The 14,739-nt window shown below is 36.5% G+C and overlaps 1 protein-coding gene across 6 annotated transcripts in view; it reads right to left on the bottom strand.

Annotated features, from left to right (window-relative positions):
* LOC117412247 (serine/threonine-protein kinase WNK2-like) overlaps positions 1-13,202 on the bottom strand; it is a 45,299-nt gene extending 32,097 nt beyond the window's left edge. For 2 of the 6 annotated variants that reach the window (XM_058988431.1, XM_058988434.1), the window contains exon 1: positions 11,914-13,202. In XM_058988431.1, the coding sequence (XP_058844414.1) occupies positions 11,914-12,567 (654 nt within the window). In that variant the 5' untranslated portion in view covers positions 12,568-13,202. The remainder of the gene's footprint in view (positions 1-11,913) is intronic. The other 4 variants (XM_058988432.1, XM_058988433.1, XM_058988435.1 and 1 more) reach the window with 4 other exon arrangements.
* Between the last annotated feature and the right edge of the window lie 1,537 nt (positions 13,203-14,739).

Genomic DNA, 14,739 nt, shown 5'->3' with positions numbered 1-14,739 from the left:
ACTGTTTTCTGCCAATTCTGAGCTGATGGCACTGCTGGACATCTTCCGATTGCGAAGGGAAGTAAGCATGATGTGTCTTTCATCTGCTGCAGTAAGTTTCCTTGGCCGACCACTGCGTCTACGGTCCTCAACGTTGCCCGTTTCTTTGTGCTTCTTCAAAAGAGCTTGGACAGCACATCTGGAAACCCCTGTCTGCCTTGAAATTTCTGCCTGGGAGAGAACTTGCTGATGCAGTATAAATACCTTGTGTCTTGTTGCTGTGCTCAGTACTATATATATATATATATATATTCTCACTATTATATCACTGTTATCCAATTATTCACATAACACATGCAGCAGTATACACAATAGTTTGTTACAAAACAGAAAAAACTGTTACTGCATAGTTTCACTATTTACAATAAATATTTAAAGTGTTGTTACACACATTAGAAATGCATATCAGATTATAGTGAAACTACTGTACTAAAAAATACGCAACTGCATTTGAAATATATAAACCCTGAACCAGAATATAATTTAATTGTTTTTCACATGTTTATCTTTAGATGGCACAGAATTACAGTACACAATGTGAAATTCACTGTTTCTTTAAAATATCTACTGTTTTTTCATTTTATTTTACCACTGTAAATGCATTAAGCTGGACTTGAATCTTTCGTAATCTGCTTCCAGATCACTTCCCAGTGTTATGGATAAATCACTCCTGGCCTTGTGTTTGATATTGTATGCTACTGAAATCCAGAACCTACTGAATTTTCCATCAAGGTTGATAAGGTTATTTGCATGCAGTTTGATCACACTGAAGCTGTCTGCATCACAGGTCTCTTATTGTAGGTTCAGTTCAGTTCTGATGCTCGTCAGCTGGATACTGGGTCAACGTGAGCTCCCACATGCTGTAGTATTACACTCCGTACTACTGCTTTTGTAAAAAGGTGACTTAAATCTATTGTACCGTATAAATCAGTGATTTTTATTTAACTTCCTTTCTTAAATTCAAGTTTATGAAATCTAAAAGTTACTACATAAAAAGCTGTGGAGGCAAATTGATGCATACAGTGATAACAAGTAATAAAAACAAACAAATAAGCGTTTATTGGAAACTGGACCCATTTTACAGACAAAATTCTTCACAGGAATTCAGAAAACACGCCTTGATCAGTTACAATGTAATGGAAACAACAGCATTCACAGCAACAGTAAACCAAGCCAGAATGATTACTCTTTAAATAGCATATTGGCTTTCAGTGCTCACTCTGACAATCATGGTGAGAGTCTGCAATACTCTTCCTTGACAATAGGCATTTAAATGACTTGGATTACTGTAATTATTATTTTTAAAACACACACATTTTCCTGTTCAGGAAAGGAGTCAAGTGAAAGTCCTGGCCGGGCAATAACATTTTTAGGTATTCTATTTGTACATTTTCAAAGTGGTGCTTTCTGCTTCGGTGCTCCTATATAGACATACATGTGACTTTACAGCAATATAAACCCCCCCATGTGCTACTGGAGTATAAACAGTACTGCAATAAATCAAAATCTGCCGTTTCTGGGTAAGCCAAAAAACAATTAGCAATGTTAAAAATCAAGCAGCTTCAGAAAGCACAACCTGTGCTTTCACAGGGCATTTCAATGACCCTCCAAACATGAGGACACCTTCCCTTCTCAAGGAACCATGCTCACATTTGCAAGGAGTACAGCAGCAAAAGGATACGGACAGCTATCTGTACCTTCAGGGTTTAGGAAAGGCCTGATGAAAGAGATTCCATGCAGTGCTGAATAACTTCACAGGTTCAGGCTTTTTGTTCTGGAACACAAATTACGTAGTGCTGCATTTCAGCAGGCCTTTGCCGGGTAGGGTCTGTGACCAAGCACCAGTACTTGGATTCAAAAGGCTTTCAGACTGTCGAAGAGCCCAAGACCACATATCGTTTAACCCGGTTGTGCTAAAAACTGACAGATCTGAATGTAACCATTCACTTTCGAGGTTTAGCCTCATTTCAACTTGTATCGGTTTTAATACTTACAGCTTGAATAATAATGCAATGCACTGGCAGTGCTACAGTACAGTGACAGGATATTCATCAATCACATATAAACAACACAAAGGCCAACATTACTCTATGTACATCACCTGATAACTTACAGCTACAGTACTCTACATACTGTAGCTACTGTATTATCTTGCAAAGTAATATTTTTATGCAAGTGAAAAAATAAATGTTGTCAGTGCATAAATGTTATTATATTGTCACGGTTCATCCCAATAACCAATACCAGTTACGTTACAATATCAATGCAATGCAATTAAACATGCATGCTCAAAGTACCTTCTGAACCTGTCAAGTTATACTCTGCTCTACGCTTTTCTTCTTGCACACTTGTCTTCCCCTTGTTATTTATGCACTGCAATGCAGTTACCTTGACAGTTAAGATAAAGGTTGCATTAGATTGTTTTTGTGCACTCTGTGCAACAGTGTTTGGTAAACGGTGGGAACAAAATGTTTCAAAACTACTGCAGAGTCATGTGTTCTCTGTGTCTTCACAATCTCACCAGCTTTTGCAGGGTACACTGTTCGGGTTTAAGAAAACCAAATTTAAGTTTTTGGTTTTTTTTGGTCAGTTATAATATTTTGGCTATCAATCCACAGTCGTTGGCTTGGGTTAAGAGAATTTTCTATTGATTGGTATTAAAAAGGGGCCACCCATTTGCTCCGACACACATTGGTACTGCATGTCTCCTGTAAAGCCCAAGCCAGTCCCATGAAAATATGGCTTTCATAATATGAATTTCAACTCTATTTCAAAAACCGAGTATCGCAAAAAATATATTACTGCTTCACATACAATAAAACACAGGAATCAAAAGATAACCAATTTGTCACCCTTTTAGTATAATATGGGTATGCCTGCCCTTCCTGGGTGGTGTGAGACTGTTGGGAGACTGCCAATAACATATTGCAGCAGCCTCAGGGGTGGAACATAGCAACCAAAATTAAAATAAACACAGCAGACGGAATTTCTAAATCTTAGGTTTTACACTATTATGCTTTTTGCGAGTTTAACAAAATGGGCATTAACTGGTTTTAAGTGCATAAAGAAAGAATCCATTACATTAGATATTTGAATTGATGTTAAGGAGCATTTCCACTAAACAAAGTCTACCTGTTAAAAAAGTACCTCGCTCCCATCTGTGTGCTGTACTATACAGTGGAAAAGAGTTATGTTCAAGAAGGGTCTGTCACTATCCTGGAGGAGCTGGTAACGAAAACCATGCTACCATTCCATTTTTATCTTAACTTGACCCTTCCAGTACCTTATCTCCTGTAGCTAGCAAAGTATGCAGACTTCCCTCAGTACATTAAGACAAACTCAGTCAGCATATTGAATACCCTGGAGACAAAATACTGCAGATCAGGAAGGAGGGAGAAAAGTAAACCTTTTTATTGAGACTAATTCCTGATAATCCACTTTATCAACTAAAAACTGCAACGGATGAAATCCAAAATGCTGGATAAAAAATTAAAAAAAAGTTCAACAAGCACAAGATTAAAAATGCTACTTCATAATACACTGAGCTGGATTCCCACTGAATTCATTTATTTCCAACAAAGCAAACATTCATCAAGTCTTTCTCACACTAAACCCACCCCCACCCCCAAATCCAAACCCCACAATGGGCTTGTGCCAAGTTTTCTATTAAAGCTTTAGTAGGTTTCTTGTGTGTTGAATCTTCCGACACTCTTTTGGGAAAATGTAAATCGGGAATGTATCAAGTAAAGACCGGAATACTGAAGGTGTTTACATTTCAACCATACCAGTACAGTACTTGTGTTACTAATTGGCAAACATACTGTAAATATCCACCAAGAATTGATTCTCAGCCCCTGCAATTACTAAAATATCTTTATATTGAATTACAGCACAAAAGCCGCCTTTGACCCGATACAATTTTCTTTATGCTATTAAAATCAATACAAGGGTTGCACCTTTACCACCAGCATATTTTCTTTTAGCATATTGAAGATTAAATTGAAGGCTGCTCACTTCCAACTCCAAGTCTATACAATAGTTCAAAGTGCCCTATAATGGCTATACAATAGTTCTCCAATATAAAAGCATTACAGTCAATCTTACGATAGTGCAGCAGTCTTGAATCATTTACAAACACATTAATTTCAATTTTATTATACCAAAGCCCCCACTGCCTCCAATAACTTATCAAGTATGAGAGACAACAGGGAATTGTGTACTATATTTGTATCCATTTTGTGATCACATTAGAATTAATTATGCAATCTGACCATCTGTGAAGCACTGATCACTAAGCAGTATTGGTATACAGGAGCACTGCAAGTAACTGTGAAGGACAATACCAAGCTATAGGGACTGCAACATGGTCTGACAGAATTTTACTGCAGAGAGAATATGAAAAAAGGTAAATGTACTAATTTTAAAACAAGATTAAAAAGTGTTTTGGGGATAATATTGCATTCATAAGAAAAGGAATACAGCACGTAATGAAGCTATAGTACAGTGGGTTTCAATCTAGTTTTAAGGCAATATTACCAATTCTTGTTTAGAAATTAACATGTCACATCATTAAAAACTTGACTTCGGTTAGAAACTTGCTATTAAAACGATAGCTGTAGAACATCACACAATAATTATTGTACAGAAATAGCCTACCAAGAGATTTTACTGACTATCACATGACTTTTGTGTGAAGCTTCCCCTTAAGAAAAGGAGGAATCAGAGCATGATAGACACCCTACGATACTTGGTAAACATACATATGCTACAATTAGGGAATGGAAAAATGCTAAGTGAATAACTTTTTTTTTTCCTTTCAACAACTATTTTAAAACCGGGAATTATGAACTATTGTATATAGACTATACAGCAGTAAAATCACTGACTATATTCCTAAAATAAATGCTGTGCCAGCTATATGTTTAAAAAGGATCAATCATTTAAAGTGGGAAATGACTCATTAAGAGGGTAGATGATTCACTACACTTCATGTAACCGTTTCCTGTAAAAACTGTGCTAAAACAATAAGAATTGGGGGGGAAAAAATAAATAGAAATGAAAACAGCCGTTTCAGTTGCATTATGTTGCTGGAAATACGCAAACAGTGGGGGGCTGCTTTGTATAACACAATGGTCACTGCTACTTTAAGATTACCCAAGAAAGGGTACCTCTCAATCTGCTCCCAGTGGTCTAGTGTACATCACAAAACCACCATCACAATATCACCAAAATACAAGTTAAAAAGAAATTAATTCAAAGCGCTATATACAGTGCGACTATTGTATGCTCCTTGTGTATGTCTGCTGGTTTTGCCTTGGACATGCACTTACTGTACAATGTGAGGTAAACTGCTAGAAGATACTACAAATACTCACCAAGGCTTTATTAAACGGAGTGTATTTACCGGACAGACACTCAGGTTCAACAGCCAGAAAACAGTTTAAAAAATAATCAGGTGAATGAGTCCTAAGTTTTGGAAACAATGTTCTAATCAGACACAGCTGTTAAACACACAATAGTGCTGAATTAAGAAATAGCCACAAAAAGAAAGTAAAATCCAATGGCAAACGTTTGGACTAAACGTTTTTGAAATTTAGTTCAATATAGCCTTTGTAAAACAACATGGTGGTTGTGCTATTGATCAATAAACAGTTTATTTGATGATTTGCATCCCAGAAAGATCTGTCTGGTAGCCTAATGTAAAGTAACAGAAATTGTTTAGATATATTCATCATTATGTGGGCCAATATAATAAAGTCTTTGTGGTGTAAGAAAGCAAAGTGCTGTTACAAACTATGAAAAACAGAGTCTGTTAAAACATCCATCCTGCACAGGGCCCAATTTAAAAGAATCCTTCAAGCTGCCTGGATTGTATTACAATCACATCTCAAATTAATGCTTTAACATCCCTCTCAATACTTTATTGTTCTGGAGTTTTGAAAAGTATCAGAAATGCAGGTCACAAGTGTTGAATCAAGTGACATATACAGTAGAACTTGTGTTGCAGGATGTCCTTGTAACATAACAGATAGCTGAGGACCATGAAAAATGCGATCTGTCAGTTTACAAAACTGCTGCCAGTACAATAAAACAGTTGAATCCAGGTCACAAGGCTGCATTTGTAACATTCATCCAACATGAAGCTCATGTACAGAATTTGACATGAATCTGTTGCACCAAAAAAGAAAATAACTGGAGTTGCCTGATTAAGGGATCATTTAAAAGGAGTTTATGTTCCACTATAACTATAAATAGGAAGATACTGTTTTATTGCAGCATGTTACAAGTAAAATACTGCATAAGAATGCCCATTTATAGAAAATAAATCAACAAAAGAAATGTATGAATATATTATTTCACTTAATTATTTTTTTTAGAAAAATGCCTTTCAACAACTTTAAATACTAAATTACCTGAAACACTTTGAATCCTTGAAGTATTGGCCCTAAATTAGTTGGCTTCTTTGTCCTATACTTAACCCACACAACGGGAAGAGTTTGGCATTTTATTTATCAACTCACTGTCTTTAAAAAAAAATTAAATAGCATTTTATCAAAGAATACTGTGACGTCCGCCATTCTTGACCTATTTAGAATAAGTTAAAAATGGCAGATCAAAGTAAAATGGGGCCTATTGATTATTTTTATTTATTTATTTATTTATTTTTAAACCAAAGAACCACAATGAAATACATATTAAGATACTAGATTTACCTTTTCCAGAATAGAAACATGTGCAATAAGGAGCAAATGAATCTTACAAAAGGTCCCTGTTGAAAGAATAAGTTAAAATACATAAGTTCCAGGAAAATCCTTGCTTACCCTTTTAAAAAAACAATAAAATCAGTACACGTGTCACTGGAACAGGAATGTCTTTCACAAAGATTTACTGCCCATAGCCAAAGATGCCCCAAGGAAAGTACATAAGAATTGGGAAATACTGTGCACTGGCAACATATGCTCAAACCTAGCCAATTTCAATATAATCCATCCACACACGGTTTCAAAAAACTTTGTTTTGTCAAAATCTTCATTTCCAAATATTCAAAATGTTCTACAGTAAAACAAAACTACTGTATTATCTAACACACAACCACACACACACCGCTTCTACAATGTATGCATCCAAATCGTTCTATAAACGATTTCTCTAAAGCTTTACATACTGTTTACATTACGTTTTCTACCATTTGGAACCATCATTCATTATGGACTAATTAACCAAATGACAGCCTGGAGTGAATAAGGACACGCTTAACAGGTTTTGGTGCATTATTTCTCATAGATCAGCTCAGCCAGTCATGTTCCAAGTAGAGCAGTTGTTATCCTACAAGTAGATGCCCTCGAGAGCAAACTGGCTTAAAACAGCAACATTAACGCCAAGCAGCCTAACAGACTGGAGTAAAAAATATAACCTAAAAACACATCTTACACAAAAAACATATTTGGTTTGTAATAGTATTGATACTATATCTGAGGCAGTGGTCGTAGCTGTTGATAACTGACTGCCACCATCCAGCAGGCAATAATTGCTGCATCAGATATCAATACTTAAATATAATTTGACAAATGATATTAAAATGAGGACACCTACCATGGCATTCAAGCAGTTGTGAGTTTACTATGTTTGAAAGAATCACAAACTACTGCAAGTGCCTCATTACGGCCTGTACAATGTGTGCAACTGTCTGAATCTTTTTTACTTATTTCAACAATGGAAAGTACATACCAAAAACACTCAACACATACAGTAACACAAGTCTTACAGTCCATACTATTGCAACTTCAGTACTTGACAGCCTTTTCACATCTGTCCTATATTCTAATTGCACTACTGTACTGTAAAATGGACAGCATAGGTGAATAAATGCTCTTGAGGAAACATCAGCATACCGTTTTGTTTTAACCCTGCTAGTAACGGGGCTTTTGGAGAAGGCAGTTTATTCCAGTAAAACTGTTTCTACTTGACGTCATGCACACACACACATATATATATATATTACTGCTAATGGTAGTAATGAAAAGATAATATGCAAGAAACAGCAAAATTGATGTTTATTCCTAAAGGCCATGGGTATAAAATTCTAATTTTCCCTGGCCTCCACAAACACATGTGTTTTGTACAGTCATTTCTTGGTGCAGATAGACCCTTCTTGTAGTACAGTGAAATTAAACCTTCTCTGTGGCAGACCAAGACATACGAAACCCTCAAAAGAGCAGCATGATGAAAATGCACCAGCAGGTCACAGCACTGTTTAAATAGCATCCCTGCAACCATAGAAACAAACTTTAATATAAATGTATATTCAATGATTCTTTCCTTGGGTTATTTGGATGGGACATGATGTGGCAGTTAAGGGTACAGTACACCCAGGTGAGTTAATTAGGTATTGCAGATTTATAATCTCAGTCATTCAACACAATTATTACTGCATGTTAAAACACCATCTGGGACAGCCAAAGATAAAACATTGCTTGTTCTTTGAAAAAAAGTCTGCTTCTTCTTGGCTGGTGCCACTTTTTGAAATATTGTAAAACTTTTCTGACAAATGTGAACATTTTTATTAACATTTCAAATACAGTTGCTTTGCTGATGTTCTTTAAATCAAATCGAATGTTGTACAGCAACAATCTCATCCCAACATTACATTTGAATATTACTGTACAGGAAAAAGCCTTCGTTCATGTTCTGGCACTGAAAAGCTTTTAAGGACAATGGATTAGCAAGCACGCAGTACGACATCTGTTTCAGGACAGAGAAAGCAATAGTTTTGAAAAGCAATGTCAGATTATCACATCGTGAGATGGAAACCCAGGTTTGTTTCCATGCGATATACTGGAGCACAGACTCACTTAATGGAAAACAGACATGCCCTTTCTCTCAAGCAGAAACATGAATGTAATCCATAAAAAAAGTTGTACAGTACCTACAGCGTAGGACACAAAAGTGTATTAAAAGGCCACGGAGCAGCGGTTTCGATTTGATTTAAATGGTATGCACCTGGGTCACACTGTAGCACTGTTCATTCTCCGTATAATATACTACATGCACCTCATTCAAAGAAAACACACAAAAAACTATGATAAATCGGTGTCTAGGTCTCTGCTGCTTTCATTAAAACAGACAGCATCACTGCCATAGGGTACAGTTCTTATTACCATTACTGGCACTTGTGATTCAGAGAGTAGTCTTTAATATATACGCAGTAGTCCTATGCAACATGGCTCAAAGGGTAGCTTTTATTTATTGCTTTTTTATTTAAACTGTCTCAGTTTCAACACGCCTTTTCAGTACAATTAAAGTTAAATGTTTAACATCTGCAGACTGACTTGCATCCAAGCTATAGCTGTGACATGTAACTCAGTAACTATAATAGCGATATTGACTCATTGTGATAATGGCATAATCCCAAACCAGAGATGGTTAAGTTTATTCTCTTAATTACTCGATTCACATATACTAAAAGGAGTCCAGTGTGCAAGCAAATTAAAACAAATTACATTCAAGATTTGAAGAGATAACTACAATGAAAACCTATAAATATCAGGGTTAGAGGGCAAGGACACAATGTTCACAAAAACTGGCATGGTTAATGTTAGAGACAGAGACTGCAATGTAATCGCTATAGTGGCTTCACGGATTAGAGATGTATGTGCCATCATAAAGTATTTGCCAGTCTGACTGAAGCCACAGAGATGGTGTAGTCAACCTAAACCCTCATGCTGTGAAAAAGCCATTAATTCCCCAGATGAGATCAAGGATTGAAGATGGCAAAAAGAAAGCAATGGACTCGAGAGCAATGCAGCTACGTATGTATTCTTGGCTGAGGCGTCAAAGTTTGACCTTTTTCTCATCTTTCTGGAAATGCATTCAAGGCAAAATGCCAAGAGAATAAATGCCAGCCATTTTCATCATGAGGAAACACATGTTCTTTACTGTATATAAAGACTTCAATGACATCCAATATCATTGTTCAACAAAATGAACTGTGGCACCAATTTCAACGACATACATATTGAATTACTACTCAATTCCTTTAACATAAGTTCAAGTGCCAAATCAGATTTAAAAAACAACAAAAAAAGACATTGGGGAAATAGCCAACATATCTTCAATTTAGCACACAATGCGTTCTGGTAGCCTAAAACCCATTCTCAACTTACTGCAACACCTTTCTAAAAGTGCTGTTAGAGACATACTACTAACATGACCTGCATTCTTTGGAAAGCATACAGCACTAAAATTGCTTGTGCAGTATGCCTCCCCTAAATACCAATTAGGATGTTCAAACCCAGTTAGCCATTCGCTCTCAGAGAAACATGACAAATGTGTCTGGAAACATCCAGTATAAAAATGATTTGCAGCATTTACACACCAGGCATTTCCTGTTTACGGAACAACACACACTGTAAATTCTATGCTACAGTTTCAAAGAACTAGAAAATGGATTCCCAATTCCAAAATGTTAATTTACAAAAATATTGCTTAGTTAAGATTTCCTAGTCCAGTACACTGTGGCACTGTGTTTTGTTTCTTGTGAAGATGATTTTCTTTACATCATGAATATATATAAATAGTGACAGGGAGGTATTATCAGATTATACCCTGAGGTCACATTTTACCCAGTCAATGTTTCCAGATGCTAATATTTCCCCCAATGTCACGGCTGTAGCAGAAAAGGACAAGAATCTGCCTGTCTGACCTGAAACTTAAATCAGTCACTGGTCCCTTTACTTTATTACCAGGTACTGTAGCCACTTCTCAGGTTCTTCACCTGGACTATAATTCAGGTTTCCTAGTCTTTGCCGTTTTATAAAAACATGATACATAGTAGCAACAAAGTTACACCAACAGCAATCTGTTACCAAATAGCAGTCTACTCTAATGGAATGGCCTGCTTGAAACACTGTAACTCATACTGTAGGTGACAACACATAATTGATACATTGTACACCCTGTGGGCATTTTTTTTTTTTCTTGTGTAATAAATGTGATACATTTTCTCTGTATCCTTTGCTGTTTTAATGGAGTGTCAAAGTAATAATGGTGGAAAGAACTAAAATCAGCCAAGAGTCAATCAGAATTACATTCCACTGTATTCTGTTTTGAAGCGGTGTGGAAATGCCTTGTCACAGTTTAGGCATGATGGCTAGATTTTAAACTGGCACTTGCCCCTATTGCGCTACAGTAGTCTCATTCTAAAAGGTGTTCATTAGAAGTTTTGTTATTCTATGCTGTGCTGAATTTAAGTAGACTTAAGAGCAACGAACTTAAAAAAAAATGTATAAAATGACAACAATTCTCCTGAGAAAGCTAACACTTTGGAAACATGTTAAACATACTGTACATGGAGTTATATTGAACAGAACACGTTCTGCCATCCCTGCAACCCCATTAATCTTTGCAATATAAATCCTGCAAAAGTACTGACTTGGGCAACCGCAGGTAAAAAAAAAAAAAAGTCAAACTTGATACCTTGGGGTAGTTTTACTTCAGTAGTCACATGCATATTCAAACATTTCTACAGATTTGACTTCTCTAAACAGGATTTTCAGAACTTTAATACACTTTTCATTTAATGTTTAGAAATCAGTCATTTTACCAAGGGAGCTGGAACTAGGGGTGCTGGGGGTGCAGCAGCACCCCCTGGGTTTGCATGGCTTCCATCGTATACAGGGGTTACAGTTTTGTTCAATGGCTTTTAGCACCCCCACTTTAAAAATGGTTCCAGTGCCACTGCATTTTACTTGTGTACATTAATGTGTTACTGTCGTTTATTTTTGTGTATATATCATGTACTGTGTTAATCTATTTTGTTTCTCTCTGTGTAATTGGACACTATTGGGATTATTTGCCAAGTGTATTGTACATTACCTGAAGTTCACACCACGCAACTTCAACCCAGGTGTCAGTGTCCAATCCCTTGTAGACAGTCTTGAATGACCCTCTTCCAAGCTCAGTGTCAAATTTAAGAAACCTCCCCCCTGGAGATGTGGAAACTGCTTTCATCCCAGCCTCTTCCTCAGTCTCCTCACTCGCCGATTTCCCCACAATCTTGGTATTTTCAGGCAAGACAGCGTTGCACTTCTGTTCGACTTCAGCTTTCTCCTCATCTGCACTAACGCTTTCCGTTGCACTGTCTTTTTGTCCGCCTTGACTCTCGGTGCTGGAGCCCTCCTGCACGCAACCCTGAGTCCCCACTGTCCTACCTACAATTGTTCGCAGATTTAGATTTTGAATTTTGTTTTTATTGTCACATTCGGGTGAATCAAAGCTTTGTTCTTCGGAGTCAGAAAACCACAAACTTCTCCTTCTAAACCGCTGATTGACAAGCCTATGATGATGTGATGGAGGATAAGCGCTAGGATCGCTTCCCCCTCTCGGCACTGCAGCAGTATCCATGGTATTGACATTATTGTCACTGACGGCGTGATAAATATTAATGTTAAGTTCACAGTCGTTATTGGGAACAGATGGGAATTTACCTCCCAGCGGAGGATTGGAATTAGACTCGCCTCCCGTTTCCATTTCAGCAGGTGATTTTAGTATGTATACTTGATGTTCCCGATTTATATTACCATGGTCTTTCTCCAAAACAGTAGCAGCAGCTCAGTACCTGCAAAATCAGGAGACACTGACGCAGTTTGCTATAGTACGGGTATCAGGATAGCAATTTCAAATACATCCGTCTGAACAGACGAAACCTTATCCATATATAGTTTTGCTACTTAAACTTACCCCCAAAAAACACAATCCAGAATTTAAGAAAACGGTATTTTGCGAATGTACGATAATATGAAATTTTCAATTCCGAGATCGTCGTAGGAGTACTGTAATCATAAGAGCATCTCATCCACCCAGTATTATATGCTCCTATTTTGTAGGGATGTGCTGCGTTAATAAATATTCACTGAAGCAATTTCAGAGGCCAGGTTCAAATTAATTGCAAAACGTTCGAAAAAGAACTGCATATTTATAAAATCCTAACAAATACAAACCAGCTTTACCTTCGCTTCAACGCGTTGTGTGACCTGTAGTTGTTCGTATATTACAATATATTTTTAGTTAAACAAATATATCGGTATTTACACTTACACAGTCCGTTTTAGCTACCTAAGTTACTGTAAAACTCTAAAAAGAAAAAGTGTATATATATATATATATATATATATATATATATATATATATATAATTTAAAGATATACTTAATGAGACTGTATTAATATTATTGACAAGAATATAGCTTTTCCTCTGTGTGCCTGGTGTTCAGCTTCAAGCGTTTTATCCTCAGTCTGGTTTTATTTTTAGGAAAATCCCATTCATTGGCAGCAGCTTGTCTGTGTTCGTTCGCTTGTCCTTCTGAACACGCAAAAATGTAAATAAAATTGCACAGCTTCTGCCCCACTTATAACATCGAAATTACGAACTGTGAACAGAATTTTAAACACGTGAACAATTTTAAATGTTTACGTACAGCCCTTTCACCTCAATATTTAAACTAAAATAGTCCGATATTGTCCATTTTCTTCTGGTCTCTCACATTTTAAAGCTAGTCAATGGAAACCGCTTGCATCCGGCTACCATTTTTACACATCTCTTCCACGCCCCTAGCAACGCCTCACAACCAATCAAAATGCACGTTGTCATTCGATACCGCCTTTTGCATGAGAAACCTATTGAAATGACGAGACATGTGTTCCCGCCCACCGCTCATAGAAGTCCAGTGAAACCCGCCCATATTTGGTACTCATGCTTGTACGCCCTAAAGAAAGCAGTCGTTTTTTATTGTGACGATTCTTTAGGGGTGACGATAGTGTTGCTTTTTTCTTTTATAAAATATCTAAGCCAGTGTTCGTAAGTTATCGGCCCTTACTGCAAACTAACCTTAGTAGTTGTGTGTAGCTAAATCACCTACCCCACTTTAATATTAAACATCTGAGAGATTTACAAGCCAAAGACCACAGTATCTATAACTAATTAAAATTAGAGTACAGCTCCACGACATCCAGCTGAATGTGCGTTTCTGTGTGCTAAACGACTGCATTCACAAGCTCATTATTATGTGTCCGAAAGGATGACGTAAAGACCGAGTCAGCTTAAAAATGCTTGGTTTCTTTTGCAGTGTTGCACAAAGAACTGCCGAGGACCCAGTCTGTTAGGATTTCAATTGGAATCTGAAACAACATTACCAACTGTTTATTTGTTTTGTTTTTAGTTGACTTACTTTTTTAAATACCTTCAAAGAAACATCGTTTTTGTTTGTTTGTTTGTTTGTTTTTGTATTTGTATAAATCACCATCTTAAAATGATATTAGGTCATTAATCTTTGTTCTAGCCTATCATTCAAAATTGTACACCGGTACCTGCACACTTCAGTTTTTAGTTTTTCCATTGTTTGTTTTTTATGCCTTTATTTATAATAACAATGGTGCAAATATCAACAGGCAAATCGTAATAAACAATAATACAGGGCATACTGTAAATCTAAGCAAAAAAAAATAAAAAATACAAACAAAATAAATATTGGGCTTCATACATTTAATCTTTTAAATCTGTGAGCTGTTTCCACCCGTATTTCGCAGCTTCTCTCACAGTCCAGAGTTTGGCTTGTCATTCTGGTTTAGTTCATTATTTTGAGAGATAATTATTATTATTATTATTATTATTATTATTATTATTATTATTATTTATTTCTTAGCA

The sequence above is a fragment of the Acipenser ruthenus genome, chromosome 16 (assembly GCF_902713425.1).
Source record: "Acipenser ruthenus chromosome 16, fAciRut3.2 maternal haplotype, whole genome shotgun sequence".
Classification (NCBI taxonomy): Eukaryota; Metazoa; Chordata; class Actinopteri; order Acipenseriformes; family Acipenseridae; genus Acipenser; species Acipenser ruthenus.
This window is presented reverse-complemented; position numbering and strand designations above follow the sequence as displayed.